This window comes from Callorhinchus milii, unplaced genomic scaffold (genome assembly GCF_018977255.1).
Source record: "Callorhinchus milii isolate IMCB2004 unplaced genomic scaffold, IMCB_Cmil_1.0 Scaffold8, whole genome shotgun sequence".
NCBI classification, from domain to species: Eukaryota; Metazoa; Chordata; class Chondrichthyes; order Chimaeriformes; family Callorhinchidae; genus Callorhinchus; species Callorhinchus milii.
Genome location: NW_024704749.1, coordinates 16,229,692 through 16,252,189, shown reverse-complemented (window position 1 = coordinate 16,252,189; position 22,498 = coordinate 16,229,692). Strand labels below are relative to the sequence as shown.

General features: G+C 44.1%; 1 protein-coding gene across 3 annotated transcripts; it reads left to right on the top strand.

Annotated features, from left to right (window-relative positions):
* Positions 1 to 1,792: 1,792 nt before the first annotated feature.
* urm1 (ubiquitin related modifier 1) lies at positions 1,793 to 19,598 on the top strand. Of its 3 annotated transcripts, XM_007900327.2 has the most exons (6): positions 1,793 to 1,862; positions 3,938 to 4,008; positions 13,658 to 13,739; positions 14,556 to 14,610; positions 17,400 to 17,448; positions 18,842 to 18,856. In XM_007900327.2, exons 1-5 carry the CDS (start codon positions 1,828 to 1,830, stop codon positions 17,427 to 17,429), a joined length of 273 nt encoding a protein of 90 aa, XP_007898518.2. In that variant the 5' UTR covers positions 1,793 to 1,827; the 3' UTR covers positions 17,430 to 17,448; positions 18,842 to 18,856. The 3 variants fall into 3 exon arrangements, with proteins under 3 accessions (XP_007898518.2, XP_007898515.2, XP_007898517.2); XM_007900324.2 differs by lacking the exon at positions 14,556 to 14,610 and having other exon boundaries at positions 18,842 to 19,598; XM_007900326.2 differs by lacking the exons at positions 17,400 to 17,448; positions 18,842 to 18,856 and adding an exon at positions 15,878 to 16,057.
* Positions 19,599 to 22,498: the final 2,900 nt, after the last annotated feature.

The following is a 22,498-nucleotide window of genomic DNA, read 5'->3' as shown; positions in this document are numbered from 1 at the left end:
TGATGGTGTTGGTGCTGATGGTGTTGGTGTTGGTGCTGATGGTGTTGGTGTTGATGGTGTTGGTGCTGATGGTGTTGGTGCTGATGGTGTTGGTGATGGTATTGGTGCTGATGTTGGTGGTGTTGGTGTTGATGGCGTTGGTGCTGTTGGTGTCGGTGTTGATGGTGTTGGTGATGACGGTGTTGGTGCTGATAGTGTTGGTGCCGATGGTGTTGGTGTTGATGGTGTTGGTGCTGATACTGTTGGTGCTGTTGGTGTTGGTGCTGATGGTGTCGGTGTTGGTGCTGATGCTGTTGGTGCTGATGCTGTTGGTGCTGTTGGTGTTGGTGCTGATGCTGTTGGTGTCGGTGCTGATGGTGTTGGTGCTGATGGTGTTGGTGTTGATGGTGTCGGTGTTGATGGTGACGGTGTTGGTGCTGTTGGTGTTGATGGTGACGGTGTTGGTGCTGTTGGTGTTGATGGTGACGGTGTTGGTGCTGTTGGTGTTGATGGTGACGGTGTTGGTGCTGATGGTGTTGGTGCTGATGCTGATGGTGTCGGTGCTGTTGGTGTTGATGGTGACGGTGTTGGTGCTGTTGGTGTTGATGGTGACGGTGTTGGTGCTGATGGTGTTGGTGCTGTTGGTGTTGGTGTTGATGGTGTCGGTGTTGATGGTGTCGGTGCTGTTGGTGTTGGTGTCGGTGCTGTTGGTGTTGGTGTTGATGGTGTTGGTGGTGACGGTGTTGATGGTGACGGTGTCGGTGCTGATGGTGTTGGTGTTGGTGGTGTTGGTGTTGATGGTGATGGTGTCGGTGCTGATGGTGATGGTGTCGGTGCTGTTGGTGTTGATGGTGTCGGTGCTGTTGGTGTTGATGTTGACGGTGTCGGTGCTGTTGGTGTTGATGGTGACGGTGTCGGTGCTGTTGGTGTTGATGGTGATGGTGTCGGTGCTGATGGTGTTGGTGTTGATGGTGGTGTCGGTGTTGGTGTTGATGGTGATGTTGGTGTTGGTGTTGGTGTTGGTGGTGTCGGTGTTGGTGTTGGTGGTGTCGGTGTTGGTGGTGATGGTGTTGATGGTGACGGTGTCGGTGCTGTTGGTGTTGATGGTGATGGTGTCGGTGCTGATGGTGTCGGTGTTGATGGTGATGGTGTCGGTGCTGATGGTGTCGGTGTTGATGGTGACGGTGTCGGTGCTGTTGGTGTTGATGGTGACGGTGTCGGTGCTGTTGGTGTTGATGGTGTTGGTGTTGATGGTGTCGGTGCTGATGGTGTTGGTGTTGATGGTGTCGGTGCTGATGGTGTTGGTGGTGTCGGTGTTGTTGGTGTTGGTGTTGATGGTGTCGGTGTTGTTGGTGTTGGTGTTGATGGTGTTGGTGCTGATGCTGTTGGTGTCGGTGTTGATGGTGTCGGTGCTGATGGTGTTGGTGGTGTTGGTGTTGATGGTGACGGTGTTGATGGTGACGGTGTCGGTGCTGTTGGTGTCGGTGTTGATGGTGTTGGTGTTGGTGGTGTTGGTGTTGATGGTGTCGGTGCTGATGGTGTCGGTGTTGATGCTGTTGGTGTCGGTGTTGATGGTGTTGGTGTTGATGGTGCTGTTGGTGTTGATGGTGTTGGTGTTGATGGTGACGGTGTCGGTGCTGTTGGTGTTGATGGTGTTGGTGTTGACGGTGTCGGTGTTGATGGTGACGGTGCAGTGTCAGTGCTGGAGCTCTGGAGCAGCTGCTGATTGGCTGAACCTGAGCCCTTTTTTGACCCCAATAATAGATTTCTATTGAATCAGCGTCACGTGGCTCCGAGAGACACCGACAGCACTTCCGGGGGACGCGGCCGAACTGCTTCCGGGTAAACATGGCGGCGCCCATCGGTTTGCACCTGGAGTTCAGGTTTGAGGGGGTTTTGAATGATGTTGGGGGGGGAGGGGGTGGGGGGGAGGAGGGGGTCTTTATGTTTAAGCTGCACAGCGACGGGGGCTGTCTGTTACGCGGTGTCCCCTCCCGCCGGATGCTCAGTTCCTTGTCACTCTCGCTGCCCCCCCCCCCCCCCCACCCGCCCCCCCGGGGGTGGGGAGGGGGTGAGAGGGGGAGAGAGAGGGGGGAATGGGGGGAGAGAGAGGGGGGAATGGGGGGAATGGGGGAGAGAGAGAGGGGGGAATGGGGGGAGAGAGAGAGAGGGGAATGGGGGGAATGGGGGGGAGAGGGGGGAATGGGGGGGAGAGAGAGAGAGGGGAATGGGGGAGAGAGAGGGGGGAATGGGGGGGAGAGAGAGGGGGGGGGAATGAGGGTGAGAGAGAGGGGAATGAGAGAGGGGGGGAGGGGAATGGGGGGGGAGAGAGAGAGAGGGGGAATGGGGGGGAGAGAGTGGGATGAGAGAGGGGGGAGGGGAATCTGGGGGGAGGGGAATGGGGATGGATAACTGTGCGCCTGGGGTGTGAGGTTTAGGTTAATTTGATAACCCCCCCACCCCACCCCACCAACCCCCTCTGCAAATGGACAGCTTTAAACAAATTCCTACCTTTCTTTAGGTGGCTGCCCTACGTACCCTCCCAAATGTCTGTTGGCATATTTCTGACTGACTGTCTGTCTGTCTGTCTTAATTTCTTTCTTTATGGGCGAAATTAATTCACGGGACACGAGAAGGACATTCAGCCCATCGTGGTTGAGGGTTGCTCTCCGTGTTTTCCGTTCCAAATGCTGTCCCTCAAATCAGATCTCCTGAAGATGCTGATTCAGTTGACAGGCTTTTTTTTCTGTGTACTGTACATGGACCTGGAGAGTGAACACTACTTGGAAACAAAAACAGAAGTGGCTGGGAACACTCAGCAGGTCAGGCAGCATCTATGGAGAAAGCAAAGTGAGTCAATGTTTCGGATCCAGACCCTTCGTCGGGGCCCTTCGTTTAGTTCTGACAAAGGGTCGTGGACCCGAAATGGTGACTCACTTTCCTCAATGTAATGCTATGCTGAGCCATAGATTCATTGACCCTGACAGGACTCTCAGTGTTCCATCTATTCAACAGTAGGGAATAACATGGTCACTGTTACTCCTGTCATCAACTAATGGGCACATTTCCGACAGGTGTCACTGACGTGTTAATAATAATAAAAACCCTTGAATTTCATATGGCTGATTTGGTATGACTTTGTCGAGAAGACTCAAAATAGATTTTACTGAGGCACTTACTATTTGTAGATGAAAGTACAATACATGGTTATATAGTACCTTTCACAATGGGGGGACATCCCAAAGCATTTGTTCAGGCGCATAAAATCTCTAGACAACAACGCCCTTCATGCGGGGTAGTGTCTCGGAGTGTTTAAGTCCCTTGACCAAGGTTTCAGAGACGAATTGAAGCAGAGCTGAAGTGGACTAATTAAATACAGTCTATGGATTGCACCTGGGATATTTCACGTCTGTATGGCCCAATTTGAAGCTAGCAAGGGGCTGTCCCAACTGAACCACCAGGAGAAGCTGACTTTGGTGTTTCTTGTCCAAAGTATCCAGATCTATACTATTTGTAGCTGAAAATAGAACTCATATACCATAGGGGTCAATTCTTCGTATCGTACCTGAGCTGGGATAGTGAGTGTTGGCAGGGTATTAACTGTGCAGTGTGCTGATCTTTGCTCGCCAGATGTCTACGCATGGATTCTGCAGAAAGGATCAGTTAGTAGCAATCTAACAAATGGCCACTTCTAAGTACTGGAGGGCAGTGATTTTCTGTAGTATATTATTGCAGCAAGTGTTAACTCCTTTATTTTGCTTCAGGACTTGCATCTTGGACAGTGGTTTCAGTCATCTTTTCTCTCCTCACCGTCTTCAACTCCACTTTCCAGCTTGAGTGCCCAGCCAGCAGTGTAAAGTGCTTTGAGATGTCCTTCTGACATGAAAGGTGCTATATAAATGTAAACTGTGTTGTATTCTTCAACATGACTCAAATTATTCATGGTTTTCTGTTTCAGAGGTGGTGCAGAACTCTTGTTTAATGGCACTAAGGAACAACACGTGAAACTTCCCAGCCAATCAGAACAATGTGAGTATCGTAGTCTTTATTTTTCATTTTTTTTGCGCTTCCTTTTTACAGTGGTAGCTTCACAGGTGTCAGGTGCCCTCCAGTACTTTGCCCAAGTGGCTTTTAATCATGCTGACACTCAGCTTGATTGTGAGTGTCAGAATGCTATTAGGTTAATCCATCCTGATAGACATTTAGCCATTCCGTTCTCTGTTATTTGCAACTTCCCCCAGTTTAGTATCTTGAGTCAACATAGATACTGTACTCTGGTCTCTGCTCCCATTTCCACGGTGATTATATATAACATTTAGGTCTCTCCTGGCATGACCTATGCTGCATGCCAATAATCACATTCCAAATGTGACCATGGAGGGTGACACCGTCACATATGGAACATGGTTATGTCACGCACTGCACCTGTGTCTAGGCCAGACGTGAAACAAAGCAAAGGGAGTGGATAGTATAGAGTTATGAACGTGAAGATGTCTGACAAACTGGAAGCAATCGGTGTCTCTCTTCAGTATCAGGGATTCCAGTTATGAGCGATCATGAGGATAATGTCACAGTGGTCATGATACTTGTAGGAAATCCAGTGGTGTCATGTCCACCTTTTGTCAGTGCACCACACCCCACCTCCCCGCCCCCAACCCTGAACAAGTTAACCTCTCCATGTTAAAGATTGCAGCTTTCCTGCAGAGTGTATGTAATGGAAAATATCTCCTGACTTCACTCTGAATGAATCTGCAGTGTTTGACATCATATATTTCCCACCGTGATCTTTAACACTGACTCGCTTCTGGACTGTAGAGTCGATGTCAAATCGACAAACAAGAAACACTCCGCACTTGAGAATAATTACTTTTGAGGCACTTTCACATAATTTGATGGGATGAGGTGCCATTTAAAAAAAAGCAAGTTCTTCCTTTCAATAGTGATTGTGGGGTATTTACCTTCACAGTTTAAACAAGTGTTTTGGCTTTTATCTCCGTCTTTTGACTGGCCCTGTTTTCAGCCCTGTTTCCTTCATTCCTCTTTTTTGGATTGAAAACTTTTTATTTGTGCTTCTAGTGGCACTGTCCCACCATGTGGGAGGTGCAGTTCTGCCAGCCAGACCCAATTAATAAACCCCCATCACATTTATTATTTATTTATCAGCCCTTCCCCCCCACCCCCCAGTGTGATCGTGGGTTGTCATGACTAAAGTATGGCATTTTCCCCCTTTTGTACTTGGGAGTTGATAGCATGTAGTTTTCTCCCCCCGCCTCCCCCCCATTCCTTAGGTCAGTGATGGTACAAGCCAGAGACAGCAGCAGTGCTAGGCAACCATGGCATTGCTCCAACAATGCACCCTTATCCGTGACAATTGTCCTGCTGAGCCACTCTCAATATCGTCCTCAGAAGGGAGGGAGTGGTGGAGGGGGGAAGAAAGGCTTTCTGCTCCATCAAAGCTTTACTGCCAGGAATCTCTCTGTATTAAATCTAAACACTGTCTGGGAACAAAACGTCTTTACTTCATAACCAAAAGATGCAATAGGTCCTTTTAAAGGTTTCTTATCGAAGGAGTGTGGCTTATATTCTTTTAAATGAGGTTGCCAACCTTGTAAGAGAATAAACTTTTTATTTCAAACTTTTATGTCGAAAGATTGCAAATATCCACAGCACATTTGCCCTACATTACACTCTGTGAATTATCCTCCTTTTGTAAGTTTCTTTGAGGTATTCTTTTACGTGAAAGGTGCTATATAAACGTGTAATGTATTTGCCGCAGCTCTTCTGATTCTGGGCTGTCGCTCGCTCCTCATTTGTGAGGAGCCTTCAGTTACTATGCCTCTGCCCTCTTGAACTCTCTACCTAACCATCTTCGCCTTCTCAGCTTGCCTTTAAAACTCTCCTTACAAAGTTTCTCTTTCATGGCATCCTTGGTCATCATTCTTCATTCTCCCTGCCTGCTCAGTGCTTCGTAGGTTATCTGTGAAGCGTTTTGAGATGTTCATCCTTACGTGAAGGCTGCTTTATAAATGCAAGTTGTTGCAGAGACTAAAAATGAGAGAAAGAGAGGGAACTTTACCATCTAACAAACAACAATAAAACAGCTAGCCCTAGTGAGCCCTGTGGGGGGGTGGTTACCGTCTTCACATAATTGATCAGCCAATATTAGATCTCGGCTGAGCTGGACAGAAGGGGAGGGAGTACATCAGCTGGGGGTACATTATAGAAGTCTGTTGAAGTTGATGAAATAGAAAATGTTTACTGTGCAGTTCGCTGGAATACACATTGAATTTATATCAAGATTGTACAATTCAGAGTGTAAGAAATGGGAATATAAAGTGTGTGTTCATGTAAAAACTGAGCTCTGAATCCAGACTAAGCTAAATGTGAGAGATCTGACTTTTGTCCTCCCCCTCCCCACTGAAGCCAATTGTAGCCTCAACTATTGCTCATAATAGTACTCATCTTACTCATCTTACTCATAACGGTTTTACACTGAACGTTTGTTTCTATAGACAAACCTGAATGCCCAGTCTCCGGATCTCCTAAAGACTCCACATTGAGTCAGATCTCACATTGCCTTCTGAATCACAAAATCCTATTTGATTATGAACAACCACATGAGTTGAACCTGACAATTGATGTCTTACGATACACCGCGATGCTTAAATAGAGTAAAGTTTTCATCACCTCTAACTATCATTCAGTACTTCTTGCGTATTTCCCTCACGACTCTTTGTCAGACCTTCTTGTGCGCCAAATTGTCGTTGCGTTTGCCTACAAAAAGTCATTACACTTGACGGTAATTGCTGTGAAGTGCTTTGAGATGTTTCAACATTGTATGCGTTATAAAAATGCAAGTTCTTCTTTTCTTTCTTTCTTCGACCTGTCCCAACAATATGGCTTAGGCTTATTCCCCCAAACCTCACAAGAGTGTGACATTTTCATTTCTTACAACAGCCATATTGAGGCCTCTCTGAATGACATTGCCAATGTGATGCCTATCAGTGGCACATTCAAGCTATGCTTGTTTTAGGGAAAAGTTCACCCTGTTGCTCAGCCTCGATCTAAACCCAGAGGTGGTGCACACTGTTACAACCGTCAATGCCACCCAGTCTTCCTAAGTGTGATAAGTTTGTGGCCCTTGATGTGATTATTGAGAGCTTTGCATACTCCAATGCACATTGATTCTGACAAATCTGTTCAAATGGTGCTGTCCCTTTAAAATAAATATAGCTCCTCATCTCATAGGTGAAGAGGGGAACTGAACTATTTAATATTCGGTTCACACGCTCCTCATTACCAGCTGGTCATTCTGTGTTAGTTTGAAGAGTGGTGTTTGCTGAACTCTGAACAAAGTTTAAACGCGCTGTGCTTCTGTGCAAATCACATTTAAAAGGCAAGTTTCTGCCTAATTAAACAATGAGCTGTGACTCTTTGCAACATCTGTGAAAATCCATCTTCTGTCCTATTCTTACACAAACCAGCTCTTTGTTGCTTCCCATTCACTTGTAAATGTAGTCACTGATGCTGCAGCTTGCCTCCTGAATTCATTTTTTGGTGGTGGGTGGGGAGGACGTGGGGGGTGGTGAAAGTGAGGGTAGAGGTATATTTTTACCCAACTAATAATAGCAATTGAACTTAGGATTTCTCACCACTTTTACCATGAGGTTTACAGAACAGGGGTTCTGGGTTCCGCCTAAAGCTGTACAAAATGCTTTACGTGCCTGCCGCAGACCTTCCGCCTGTGGCAAATGTCGCTCCTCTCCTGCTTTGATGCCATTGTTTTTTGTGGGATCTTTAAAGTCCACCTGCAATACGAGTAGATGGGGTGAGGGGACCTCGGTTTAACGTCCCATCCGACGCATGGCACCTCCAACAATGCAGCGGTTCCTTGGGGCCAGCTTCGTTCAAGTGAACTCAAGCTACAAAGGTTTCCGATGAATTTTATCACCAGAAAAAGAAAAACTCAGAACGTGCGCCCGCCCTCCTTTTCTTCTCACCCCTGTTTGGTTTTTGGGGACTTGGCAAAAGGTGGAACTCTTTAGCGGGATGGTAGTGAATGTTCCAAATGCAAATATTATTATTATCATTATTTCCAGTGAACCCTATGAAACTCTTTTCAACATCCTCTTGACGTCAAATCCGCTATTACAAACTTAAGGACCACTATTATTATCTTGCCTAAATTGTCTTTGTTCGAGGGAGTGGGGGGGAGGCGGGATAGAGAACGGGGGCATCATATATCGACATCTACCTAGCTATAACCTTAAGTAATTTTCCCAACCGAGGGACACTGAGGCCAATTGCTAACCTAATTACTGCATTGGCTGAGATGATCTCACTGAATCCAGAGTGTGGTTAAAGCCTGTCACCCTATGAATGTCTACAGCGCTCCAACTAATAGTGCCTGTACCCCTAATAGGCTATCAGTGAAGCTTGATGTGTCTTTCTAATTTATTACAGCAATTAGAACTTATTTTTCTCTGGCCCCAGCGTTGAATTGCAACTGGCTTGCCCCCTTACATATGTCCGTCGTGAATCTTGCGGTTTTAAGATTATCCCAGGGTTTTTTGGGGGGACAAACAAAGATCTGAGGGGACACAGGGCGTCATTATCCGACGTTTTACATCAAAACAAAAAGCATTTGAGTGCTCGTGCGGCAGACGTGCTGGCTCGTGTTTGCTGCCATTGTTGTGAGGCAGAGAATGCCATCTGGGTGCTTTGTGGTGGAAGCCAAACGATTTGCCAACATGAGCTGCCATTGTTGCGGGTGGGACTGTGACACGTGGGCATGTCGTGCTTCCTTCGTCTCTTAAAGGGATCTTGAGTCTTCCTCTGAAGAGTTTTCTTTTGCAAAAAAAACAATAAAAGGAGGAGGGAGAGATTGAAAGGTAAAGATTTCGCACATGCGCACGTCAAAACTATTCAAACCTAAAACCCATCAGGAATCAGCAACATTTCGACTCTGTCTCTGTTGAAGGCTTTATTTGAGCTGCATCTGTTGGCTAACACTTTCTTTTATTCATACACCCCAGCTCATTCAGATTGTAGTTCTGCACATGTCAGCTGGCTGACCGCTAAAGACCTGAACTGGATTTCAATGTCACTTTGTTGTTGCAAGAATGCTCACTGTTTTCAATTCATTTGGCTCAGAGTGAGAGTTCAATACATGGTACAGTACACTGTCGTACCATGCAAATATTGGACACCCAGTGGATTCATTACTACTTGTACTCAAGTGTACTTGGTGCATCGCTGTACAAAGCTGCACTACTCTGAGTGAAAGGCATAATGGATTTGTCGGAATACAGGAGTGAAGAAGGCCATTGGGGGCACATTGATCCCACTCCGCCACAAACAATTGCAAGTGGCTTCACAGCTGAGCCTCACACAGGGACCTGTACAGACCAAGTCAGTAGGTTGTGAGTTTAAACACCACACTGGGGCTTTGAACTCACAGTCTAGGCTGACACTCCATTGCATTGTTGCAGGTGCCATCTTTTGGATTAGACATTAAACCAAGGTCCATTTGCCTGTTCAGGCAAACATACTACTTGAAAGAGAAAGGGAATTTCTCACAGTGTTCTAGCCAACGTCCTCCCCACCTCCCCGCTCTGGATAAATAATATCATTCACTTCATGGCTGTTCGTGGGACGATGCCGTGTGCAAATTGGTTGCTGTGTTTGCCTACAAATTCATAGTCATTACACTTCACAGTAAAATCCTGTGAAGCGCTTTGAGATGTCTCGTTGATGCAATGTATCAAATGCAAGGATTATTATTATTATAATTAGATGCAACTCTCTGGGTTAGGCAGGGATCCTTCTCCCGGTTACTGTGTACTCAGCCTTGCTGAAAAGCCAGTGGGTGGGAATGTCAAATGAGGAGGAGATCAGGGTTCGGCTGCAGTGATCCCTCTATTCATGGATGAATCACCTGCCGACACTCACTATCCAGGCTCACATAGGAAGAATGCTTACTCGGGCCATTTATTGGAAGGCGGCTGGGACCCATAGAAACAAACTTCCAAAATGAATCTGTGCGTTTTCGATGGCCCAAAATGCTGCCTCACTTTAGCCTGTTAAGACCATTTTGTCTTAAAATGTAAGCATGGTGGAATATCCTTAAATGCAACTCCAATTTGGAAGCTTCAGCTTCGATTAAGAACAGCAGAAAACTGACTTCCTTCCTATTTAAGAATGTTTTCACAATGTTAGGTGACCTTAAATTTTTAAGACAAGGTGGCGTCGCAGGCTTAGACTAGGCGGAATTTCAGGCCCCAGGAAGGAGGGGTGGGGGGGGCGGGGAAGGGGGAGCGCAGGAGGATCAATTACGTTTAGTTGTTAGTGACGTGTATTGAAGAGGAATTTATTTTAAAACAATAAATGTGCGGCACCTCTATCAAGGGCAGTAGAAAAGAGACCGCAGAATCGCATGTTATATTTCTGATATGACGTTGTTGCATCAACTGATGCGACATTGCATTTCAACCTCATTTGCCTCATCGCATTGAGTGTTTATAAATAGACAGGAAGGTACCCGTGCTGTGTGTTCTGCCTTTCAGGACCCCTGCCTTTGCTCTTGCCAAATGGATTTGCTCCTTGAAGCCATAAACTAGGAATGGTTCTGTTGCCCTTTGTATGATTGTTGCGGGAAAGCTCACGTCTGGTTTTGGGGGGGTTGGTTTGAGAAACATCTTATGTTTGTGTTTTCTCTCTCTTTCCCTCCCCACCCTCTTTGCTCAGTCCCATTCAACCCCGACCCTACCCTCTCCCACCTCCGTTCACCATGCTCCCCCCACCATCTCTCCCCCCCCCCCCCCCCACACCACCACCCCACCCAGCGCCCGGCTCCAACATAACGGTAACAAATGACGAGCGTCTCCACGGTGACGGGAGCACAAAAGGTGAAACGGACCTGGAATCCGCTGGGGGAGGTTGGGAGACTGAAGTCACAGGGACAGCCTGGATGACCCTGAAGTCTCGAGTGCAGCTCCTGATAAATGACTTCCCCATTAGCGGGCTCGCCCTCTGTGGCTCCGCCGACACAAGGCAGAGCGGAGGGGCTGCTGGGGGTGGTTTCTCAGTCCGCGTACCTGCGGTGCCACACTGAACGGAGCTCGTGCACATAACTCCCAGGACACCCTTGGCAACAAGAGAGCCCCCTGTGTTACTGCGCACTCAGTACAGGCCTCTGCCTTGCACCAGCGCTCGCTGTGATACAAGCTGAAGTCACTCTTTTGAATGCGGTAATTTGGCATTGACTGCTTTAACCGCTTGATACCCGGAATCTTGCGGAAATCGCTTTTCCTTCTGTAACGTTCTTCCAAAAGGCTTGGGGGGGGTGGTGGGGGGGAACCACACGCTGAAATATTTCAACAAAACCGTCTTATTGTATTTGTTTTAAAATTTAAAAAAACACAACCCTCAAGGTTGAACGATGAAATCAATAACAGTCAGATTTTATGTGACCTTTTGCGCTGCTTCCCACATAAGGATTTACAACATCTACGGCAGGAAAAATGGATCTTATGGAATTATGTCCTGTTAGCATTGTCCTCCCCGTTTTATAATGTTATTTCTTCCATGCAGGTTTTTCATAAACATCTTCTGAGATTTTCCTGATCCTGTCCTTCACTTGACGTCCGCACACCTTAGAACCACTGAAATGTACAGCACAGAAGAAGCCCATTTGGCCCCTCGTGTCTGTGCTGGCATACAAGTGAGAATGAATCCGGCTTAACTGTTATGCTACCTGTGGTCAAATAGACAACAGACTGAGTTGGCTCATTTGCGTGAAAATAAACCCCAATTGCCTTTGTTTGCAGGGGGTGGGGGTGGGTGGGGGGCAACATAGAGAGATGATGACACCAATTGTGCGATCCATCAGCCAATGGTGCACAACATAGAGTAACAACAGCAACAAGTTGTGCTATATAGTGCCTTCCACCCAGGGTGACAATGAGGGTCACTGCGCAGGTCCCAGGACAAAGGGGCAGTTGCAGGCCAGATGGTATGGTCGTGAGTCAATGTGAACTGGAAGCGAACACCATTTTGTGCTGAGATGATGACCCTGGCTTGGCATTGGTGTAGATCGAGTGATTCCGGCCTGAGTGACTCACTAGCTTCTGCAACTGATTGCTCATATTTCACATCCACGGGAAAATGCTCACAAGCCTTCTATTACAGTGTGCTTCTGTAAACTAACCTCTAATAATAATAAAAGCAATAATAATCCTTGGATTTGATATAACACCATATCACGTCGTTGAGACTCTCACAGGGCTTCACAAAATATACTGTAAAGTGAAATGCAAGGTAACGGCTGATAATAAAGTGAATCTCCAGCTCAGTGGACACTGCTGGTGTCCGCATACTTTTATTACACCTCGGTCTTTCTTCCCTGTGACAAAATGAAAGTCGAGCACCCTGCTCTGACTTGATTTTCTTCCCTCCCCTGACAGAGGGACAGTCTGGCTCCAAGCAAACGGGCAGCTCAAGGTGACTGGCAAAAGGGATTTGCTCCCTTTTGTTTTGTCCTCTCTTTCCCCTCCCCTCCCCCCCAGCTCCTGACACGAAGGGGCTGTTGATTCATGCTCCATTGTGCTTCTAATGACTAATTCCATTAGCTTTTTTCTCATTGTGGAGGTCCAGCTGACGGGTCCCCAGTATCCACCAAGGCTCTCTCGCCTTTCTTGAATATCCCGTTCACATGTCAATCCGCTTTACAATATATTCCGTGAGGCGCTTTGAGACGTCTCAACGACACAATGAGGCGCTGTATCAAATGCAATTATTATTATTATCCTTATTTCACAATTTTTAAAAAAAAATTCGGGTCAAGGTCACACGAACAAAATTCAACCCCCAGCATTTCTTAATGAGATTCCTTAATAAAGAATCCCTTTAGAATTCCCATCGAACCGGGGGGGAACTCTGCTCCGGAAGAGACTGCGTCAGAGTGGAGTGTGTTCCCGTGTGTCTGCGTGACGTACTTCCACTTACCTGGAGCAATCCCGGATTCCTTATTAACAAACCCTTTAGAAATATCGGTTTTTCCCGGTTTCAAGATTTACTGCATTAACTGGATGCTTTGATCCTCACTAAAGTTTGCACCTTATACATCACGTACACTCTATTTCAATTTATTTACATATGCTGTACCCATTTACACTAGCTGTACTGATTCACTGGTCAGAACCTGTTCCATGCAGATTGAATTGGGTGTGTATCTCTGGTGAAGAAACTGAATAAATAAAAACTAAGATAACAAGTGCCGAAGAACTCGATGCGATGGTGCATACAAGCCTGTCTGTAGGAGTTCAGCATACTCAGTTGCTCTAAGTTTAACCTATTATTGGTGTTTGGGCGGTGTTGGTCTGGTGTTAGTTAGGCACCCTTTGATGCAACCTACAGTACTGCTGTGTTATCATGCAAGCCAAGTATTGCTCATTGCCACACTATTAGTTCATTACCCAAGTTCCCAATCTCTTCCCTGGGGAGAAAAGGGACTAGCCAGCCACTTTTTATGGGAAGGAAGAAACAAAGAGAGGGAGTCCTTGTGAATGTCTCAATTCTTCTTCACCTCCTGGTTATAGGATGCGATGAGCAGAGACCTAGGAAAGAGTTGCTCTCTTGAATAACACTGATTCTCATTTCTGTGTTTTGTTTTTTTCAGGGGATGTCCGACAGCTTCTTGTGTGGATTAAAACCAATTTGCTCAAGGAGAGGCCAGAGCTTTTCATTCAAGGTGACACTGTGTAAGTGTAAACCTGATTCCCAATACCTCGGTGGACATGCGGTGAATAACATTATGTGTCCATGTTCTTGGAAGATGCCAAAAGTCATTGAGGATTGGGGGCCACACTTCACGACTTTGGATGCCCTGAGGGAATGCATATAAGCCTTTTTTCCCCATGAACACCGCCCTCCCGCACTCTGCCCCCACTGTATTTCCCCCTCAGATGACGGCAACTCGCTGCAAGGGGAATGGAGTGGGGAGGGTGGGAGAGGAGAGAATCCCACATGAAATTGGTCCTGGTGTTGCAAACGATTGGGGAGATTCAGCTGCTATTCATCGCACTGTCCTCCCTCGCCAGCAAAATAAAATAATGGAATAAAAACACAACATTAAAGGGGGATCATTCATGAATGTGAGGGAAGCCATAAACAATCGGTGTTGCCTCTCATGTGGTCTCGCACAAGAGCTGAGAGTTTAGGGGGCGGCTGTGATTCATCAATATTAATGAAGCTCATTATTTTCCCCGGAATCGTTCACTCAAGGGTACGAGATGCACTCGTGATTTGTTAAGACATTTACCGTATTTATAGGGATCTCCCGCTATAATGTCCCTGTTGTGACAAGTGTTTAAGTATCTGTGTGGAGGCTGATTATTTTGACCCCGAGCTCCTTCACAGGCCTTTAATATTTCCTGCAGTATTCTGCACAGCCCCCCACACCCCCAATGGTCTGAGCTTAGACGCTCTTGATCGGCCCACAGTCACGTAAGGCCGATGATTGTGTGATGTCTCACGACAGAGCCTACACCTGAGCAGTTTTTCTGTTTAACATTCAGGGCATATCGAGTGGCTTCAAGTGTGCAGTGCTCCAGTTTTGAGGAGACAATTAAAGTGAGTGTGAGGATCAAACAGGTTTCTTCTGGCTCTGATCATTAAATGATGTGCTGATGGCTTCTATTTGTAGACTCTTTAAATTAATAGCTCTGATAGCATTTGGGACTGTTAGTTGAAGCCCCTTCTCAGCCTCAGCACGCTGCCAAGTGACTGTGCATTTCCTCGTTGTACATGAGCTTTTAAACTATGGGGATTTGCACTTGTGAATCAGCTGGTGCAGGGGAGTGTGGTGATGGGTAAGTGCAGTCATTCATAAGTTTTTCAATTTATTTTATTTCAAAATCTTTGAATCAATTTAAAAGAAATAAAAGACAGTAGGAACAGTATGACACAGCCTGATTTACCTGGTTTATAACCCGTGGGTGTTGAGGCTGATTATATCCCTAATTACTGACCTGACTCAGATCAGCGAACTCAGCACAGACTGAGTCAACCTTCCAGTCAGCAATGGCTCAGACCTGTGTCCACAAATGCCCTTTACCTATCTGGCCGTGGAGGAAAATACAATACAATACAAAATTACATTTGTATAGCGCCTTTCACGTCGGGAGCACATCGCAAGGTGCTGAACAGTCAGGAATTTGGTCCTGAGCTGGGGGATAAGGCATGGAAATTAGGGATGAGCAACAACTGATGGCAGCTCAGACAACTACCGTAAATATGTCTGTTTGAGGAAAGCTTATAAGATTATTTCCGAGAATGGAAACTGTTTTTTGTTTATTGCTGCTCACATTGTTGGAAACAGATTAGCTGCCATGTTGCCTATCCAACTGCAGTCACTAAGCTTCACTAACTCTTCTGTGATTTGCTTCAATGCACAATCAAACAAGTGTATTGTTATTGGCGTCTAAACTTGCGATATTTCTTAATAAGGGAATGTGAGTCAGGCCAACGGGAATTCTTCCTGTACATCAAGCTGACCCATAGGAACTCCCCTCCCACACAGTCAATGGGAATTTAGTTAAGAAATACGGTTAAGAAATGACACAGATTTGACCCCACTATTTCTTTTTAATTATAATTGTTGATCAGGCTCTCCTAGCAATGGCAACAACCCGATTGAACCAACTCGGTTCGAGTTGTTGAATTTATACACGTGGCAAATGAGTGGGGCAGATGGATGGGGACTTTAATGGTTGAAGCGATGTGATTAACAATTCCAATGGGATGAGCAACAACTCAGTATGTGGAGAATGTTGTAATCTGATAAAGCACAAAGTATTGACGTTCTACCTCTTCCCCCCCCCCACCCCCAACCCATGAGTCACTGCCAAGTGTGAGACAGGCCTTCAGACTCAAAGATCCAAGTTCAATCCCAGGTCTGTGATGAGTTAGCTGATCTCAAATGCAATGAGTAGCTGCTTTATAATTGTCTTTGTCACCTCTACAGGATTTACTGTAAAGTGTAGTGACTGTGTATTTCTAAGCAAATGCATTGATCTTAAAAGGAGGATGGGCGTGAAGAACTTTGGCTCCAAATTCGATCTAGTCCAAGCCCATTCAGACCATTTGATTTTAAAATGTAAGATCGTGCCGAAAGGCCTAAATTCTGTATAAATTTGGAAATAGGTTTTTTGCAGTTTTCTTTAAAAAAAGAAATCATTCTAAATTAAGATTGAATTGAAGAATATTCCACAATTCTGTCCAGTATCAAATTTTAAGTCAAAATGTTCTTGAACAGGCAATGACGAGGTGGAATTTCGGACCATATGTAAGATGTTGCTGTGTGTTATTCAGGAAAATTCCAAATTTCATCCCAGGTTCTGTACCAAGTTTGCTGGTCTCGATGGGGGAAATCTACACCGGCCTCAGCTCCTTTGAGCTGGAGAGAAGGAAAAAAAACATTCAGGATTTCTTAATTTGACTGCTACCTAGTGCACTGAATATCTATCACATAAGGTCTACCTCAGTTGATTTCCTTTATTTTAGAAAGCTCTAACATGCAGTCACCTGAAAGAAAGGTGAATATGGTATAACCTGCAAAATCAATATTGACAAATTAATGCATTTCTACAATAGTTGCAGTTGTCATATACTTTTTGTTAAAAACTATTATTATTACTACAGTAAGTTCATATCTCCTGCAGTTATCGGCTTTATCTGTGTGCATTGCTGTTACTGTTTCAAGATGTGATTGTGCATGCGTTTTGCGAAACTTTAATTCATTTTCTGCACTGTTGTGTGTTTTAATATATATATACACACAATTATTATCCATGCAGCCGTTTTGTCAAGATGTCAATTTCATGACTCAATGATTGGATTGACATCACAGTGTACTGGTGGAGACAAACCATGCCCTTGAACTGAACAACAGAAGAAAACTCTCCCATCCAAATCCGGTTGCACAATATATTTCTTGAAAAAGCCCTGTGTCAAATGCCTAATTGGAAATCAGTGCAATATAAAATGGGTGCATTTTGATTTATTGATTCTTGCATTTGGTGTAGTATAAAATTCAAATACAGCTGAAAATGTTCCAACATATTTATTTTCAAATAGGCCGACTGCATTACAGAGCGCAATTTCTTGCAAAAAAAAATATTGTTCTCTTATTGTAGTAATCCGTTGATCAACAAACAGCCAGACTTTCCGAATAAACCCAGTCAAAGCCAAAGACCCCCGGTCTGTTTTGCCAGTGTGTAATTGGCAGTGGATGCACACAAACACTCCAGGAATTTAAACATTACTAAGTTGGACAAGTGAGAACCAGGCAGGGGTAGGGCTGTGCGTTCCCTGTCCCAACCCCGAGCCCTTCTTTAATTGTGTGGTGTCTGTGCTTTCAGGAGACCTGGGATCTTGGTTCTAATAAATGAAGCTGACTGGGAACTAATGGTTGGTATGACAGACTCCGAATTGTTTGGTTTCAATAATAATTTCTGTTTCCACTGTCTTTATTGAAATCACCATCCGATTATAATTATGACAATGACATGGAATTGACTATTGATAAAAATTGCCCTGCACCATTTGACCGGATTTAGTGCATATCTTTTTATTTAGTCAGCTGGGTGTCTAACACATGCAGAAACCCATCACCATGCTTAAGAGTAGTCTCCAAACCAAGCTGAGAATTTCATACATCCCTACTATACAACTGTCTTGATTGAAATGACCATCCAATTGTTACAGAAACATGGAGTGGATTATGGTCAGAAATTGCCTTGCACCACTTGACCGAATTAGTAAATACCTAATTAGTGAATACCTCCCCCCTTCCCAAACCACCCCCCAAAAAAAGCATTCGTAATATGTAACAAAGTTATTACATTTCATTGATGTATATCGAAAATTTTGAGTGTGAAAGAGTTTTGCTAATGGTGGTGAGCTCTTTTGTTCTGTTTCATTGAAATGCCATTTTCATGAAGTGTTAGTAATGTAAACGGTTGTGCTTGTCCGTCTGAAGACACTGCCAACAAGACTTGATATTGGCAGCTCCTCTCGTGTGTAGTGTATGTATTGGGGGAAGCGATTGGTATTTAGAGCCAAACCATTGCTTTGGACTGATGTGACTTGAAGGTTTATTTTCGGCTGGTGGGGAAAAAAAGCGGGAATAGTTCTATTTATGAATGGATGTGCTGAACTAAGTTTAATTTTGTTGTAAAGGATTCGGAGTGATGCCCTCCATTTTACCAGACCAGGTAGAAAATGGCTGCTGTTACAATGGAAACTGAATTCGATGAGGCAACACATAGTTCAATTCCATGTGTTTAAATGGAAGTGGCGCTTTCTCTTTGTTTTTAAAAAAAAAGTCTCCTTTTTCTCTTGTTCAACCTGCCAGCGTTTGAATCAATTTGATTCACTGGCCATGGGAGGAATCTGGCTCTCGGTCCAGGATATACAGTAGTCGGGGTCCAATTTAGTCGTCACCAGACTTCCTTTCCAAACAATATTTTGGGAGCTTTGGATTATTGCCAGAAAAGGGGGATTGTGGGGGGTGGGGGAGGTGGGGAAGGGAGAGAATTCACTGCAATATTATTGGGTGAAATGTTCCAATATAAATGACTAGACCCAATGAGAGCCATCACTGTGCCTTTGGTGGGACATTTTAACGAAATAATTTTTTAACATTTCATATTTTTACAAAAAAAACCACGTGTTATGTTACAACTTGTACTAAAATACACTGAGCATCAGTATTGAGCCATCTATTTCAAAGGTGTTTCTCCCCCTCAACCCCCTCCACCCCCCCATACACACAATAAATATATATTTGTATCCCTTGCAGGGACAGCTGGATTATAAACTTGAAGACCGAGATAACATTGTGTTTATTTCAACTCTACACGGTGGATAAAGTGGCCTTTTTTTTTATATTATTATTATTATTTAGAAAAGAAATCAGAGACGCTATTGAAGAAAATCCAAACCTGTCCTTTTTTGTGTGTGAAGCTGAAACAATTGCGTTCTCCTGTTCACCCGAGAGATACCGTTCATTTGTTACATGTAATGTAATGTTTGACCTGCACAGTGTTCGGGATACAAACACTGCACCGAGCAAAGGAGTTCTCGCTAACAGATAAAACGTGCTATCTATAAATTTCTATGATTCCCCGCTTCAAAATGGAGTAATTTCTATCTATTGGTAAGGAAAAAGGAAGTTACGCTCTTTACTATAATTTTACCCTCTTTGCTGTAGGAATATCCCCCTATTCTCCCCCCTGGTTAACATTTATTGGTGTTTTTTTTTAAAAGGAAATAAATACAAAGTTGTTTCCTTTTACATGTTCAACATATACTAACGTTTATACGTGTGATGCAGCTTGTAGGAAGTCTTTTCATTTTCTATTTGTCCCTAATCTTTTTTCTGAGTCTCTCTGTGTGTGTGTGTGTGTGCCTTTCTCTCCCTCTCCTCCACCAGTATTACTTTATACTGGAGCATCCAATCTCAAATGACTAGACAATAAAGCATGGTTCGACGTGTAATATTAATGACACTGACTGAAGAAAATTTCAATAACTTAATAAAAGGGCTTTCTCTTTTGTTCCCCTGTTGTGTGCCTTTATTAGTGTATTATGTTTACATATATTGGATTATTTTAGACCATTCTGAAGTGTTTAGATTCATTTTATGTATATATATGTGTGCATATATATATTTTACACATAGAATGAATCTAACCGCTTTAAAACGGATTTCACCATTGAAAATAACACGTTAGAGACACCGACCTCCTTCAATGCTACTTCACCACAACAAAACATCCAATTCACAGAGATTTTATATCATATTACAAATCAAAATCTCCTCAGTTCTACAATTTTGTTAAAAGAAAAATCGCTGCAAAACTTCAAGTGGAATATTCTGTGTTTCAACAACAACAAATTTCATGTATATGTATGTATTTGGTGGATGTTATGTGTATCTCTACAAACAAGTTTATTTTTTTTGTTTTATAACAAAAAAGCGTGCACTTAAATCACATCAGTCAGATTTGTGGTGAAAGTTGATGAGGATGTTAAGCTCACCGTTTTTATTTGTATTTATATATAAAGAAACATATTTACAGAGCACAGAAACAGCTGACAACAGAACATAAAGAGAACCCTATCATTCTTAGCATGAATTTCGCATTTTTTGATTTTTTTGGAGGAAACATTGATGTAAAATATCAATTCCAAAAGCAAAAAAATAAACAAACAAGTGATCTGTGAAGAATTTACATCGCTGTGATCTTAACCTTGAACACCAGTCTTTTTGCATCGCTACCACTAATATTTACCATTTAACGCGAACAATGCTGGAAAGACATCATTGACACTTTTTCAAAAATATATATTACATTAAAACAATTAATTAAAATGAATGAATAGCTGACAGTTCATACAGTTTAAGACGACTGACTCCTGCAAATAATAATAAGTGCGTAAGCCTTGTTGGTCCCAGTGTTGGGAGTTGGGACAGAATGTCTTAACTAAGACACAACCACAGTAAGTAGTAAGTGCAGAATGAATTAAATCAATCGCCTTTTCGTACCTGTTTCTGTAGCGAAGCGAGATCAGCTATTAATTTTAATGTGTGATCAGCTTTCACCGTTCTGTGTCCGGATCCTCTCCCGGTTCTTGGTAAACGCACTGGTTTGGTCCCGGCGAAGAATACGAAAATCCAGCTACGGATGTCCACACACAATTCTCGGTTTCCGACTTTAAATAGGACAAGAATTGCGTTTGGACAATCAATAGCGAGTCTTTCTATCGGCCTCTTTTCTTTTTTTGGGGGGGGGGTGTTTGACCCCCCGGAGGCATCGTGGGACCCTTCAATCTCTTCCCACAAACATTTAAGAAGATTTTCGCTGACAAAATGCACTCACTCGTCTTCAATTTACATCTCCTCCAGTTTTTTTTCATCCAATAAGCTCTGTGCTGTTGTTGTTGGTGTTGATGGGAATCAAATGGCACGTTTCCTTCTACCCCCCACAAAAAAACAGACTGCAGGCGATATAAGGAAGATATTGAATATTTCCCCCCACCAACCACACACGCACACACGCACACACACACCACATCTTAAATATGTGTGATATCTTAATGGCCACCATTTTCTGTCAAGACAAAATAATCTTTTGCCCACCCCGCCCTCCCCCCCACCTCTCCCCCAACACCTAAAAAAAATCACATGAAATGAAATGATATGAAATCTACAAGTATTTATTTTCTCTCCCTTGTTTCGCCCGCAAGACACAGTCCGATTCATTTTGCGGTAGATTCCATGCAGCGCTTGGAGACGTCTCTTAAGACGTGATAAGGCGCTGTATCAAATGCAACGATTATTATTATTATTATTATTATTGTTAACATTTCAAAGGTATCATTTCACTCACCCACCAGCACTGCCTGTGGTTCAGACAGATTATTTCTCCCAGCAAACCAAGTACACACAAACACACACACAGAGATAAACACACACACACATACACCCACAGAGATAAACACACACACATACACCCACAGAGATAAACACACACACACACCTACACACACAGAGATAAACACAGACACACACTCACACACACACAGAAAACCTGGAATACCCTTTAAAATAGATGGCTTGCTTAATTCCCATTTCTGTCCTCTCCTCAACGCATCGGTATTCCCAATAGTTTCGATTCTTTTTCCCACCCTACAAAAAAAAATAAGGTGTCATTTCGGTCTCTCTCTCTCTCTCTCTCTCTCCCTCTCTGTGTGTCTCTTGACAAACCCTCTCGTCTCTCTCTCTCTCTCTCTCTGTGTCTCTCTCTCTCTCTGTGGAGCTCTTTAGATGTTGATCCGTCTGATGCGTTTTGCACAGAGCTGACTGCTCGCTTAGTGCAGGAGCTGTGAGCTTTACCTAACAATAAAACGTATAGTGACCAAAGGAGAAGGGGGGAAAAAAAAAGGGCGATTGTCTTCGATTGGCACTGGATTTGAATAACGCCACAGGGTGATAAATGAGCATTGTGGCTGAGGTAATGAATCTCTGCAGTCTCTATAGCAGAGAACAGCAGCTGGGAAATATCCAGCCACGTCTTAAAGCAAATCCCACTTCGCGAAAAAAAAACCTTTGCATAAGATTCGGGCTGTTTTCTTTTAATATATTTTAAAAAAAGAGAGAGAGAGAGAGAGAGACACACACACAACACACACACACACGCACACACACATCTGCTCAGTGCACACATAGTTGTGTTTTGTTTCCAAAAAGCCAGACAGCTGCAATATGGCACAGGGTTTGGGTTTTCCCTTCTGGATTCTCATCTCGTCCCAAAACGACGGTGGGGTTTTGGGGTTTAGGGGCTTTTATTTTAAAACCCGGCGAGACGCACCTGCATATATTTATTTACGCACATAATAATATTATATTTGACGCTGCAAAGTGCAATTGCAGAGCCGGTCCCATGTGAGCAGT

Coding starts and splice junctions, on each gene's coding strand:
- urm1 (XM_007900324.2), top strand. CDS start 1,828: ATGGCGGCGCCCATCGGTTTGCACCTGGAGTTCAG. Junction 1,863..3,937: donor GGTTTGCACCTGGAGTTCAG/GTTTGAGGGGGT, acceptor TTTCTGTTTCAG/AGGTGGTGCAGAACTCTTGT. Junction 13,740..17,399: donor TTCATTCAAGGTGACACTGT/GTAAGTGTAAAC, acceptor CTGTGCTTTCAG/GAGACCTGGGATCTTGGTTC.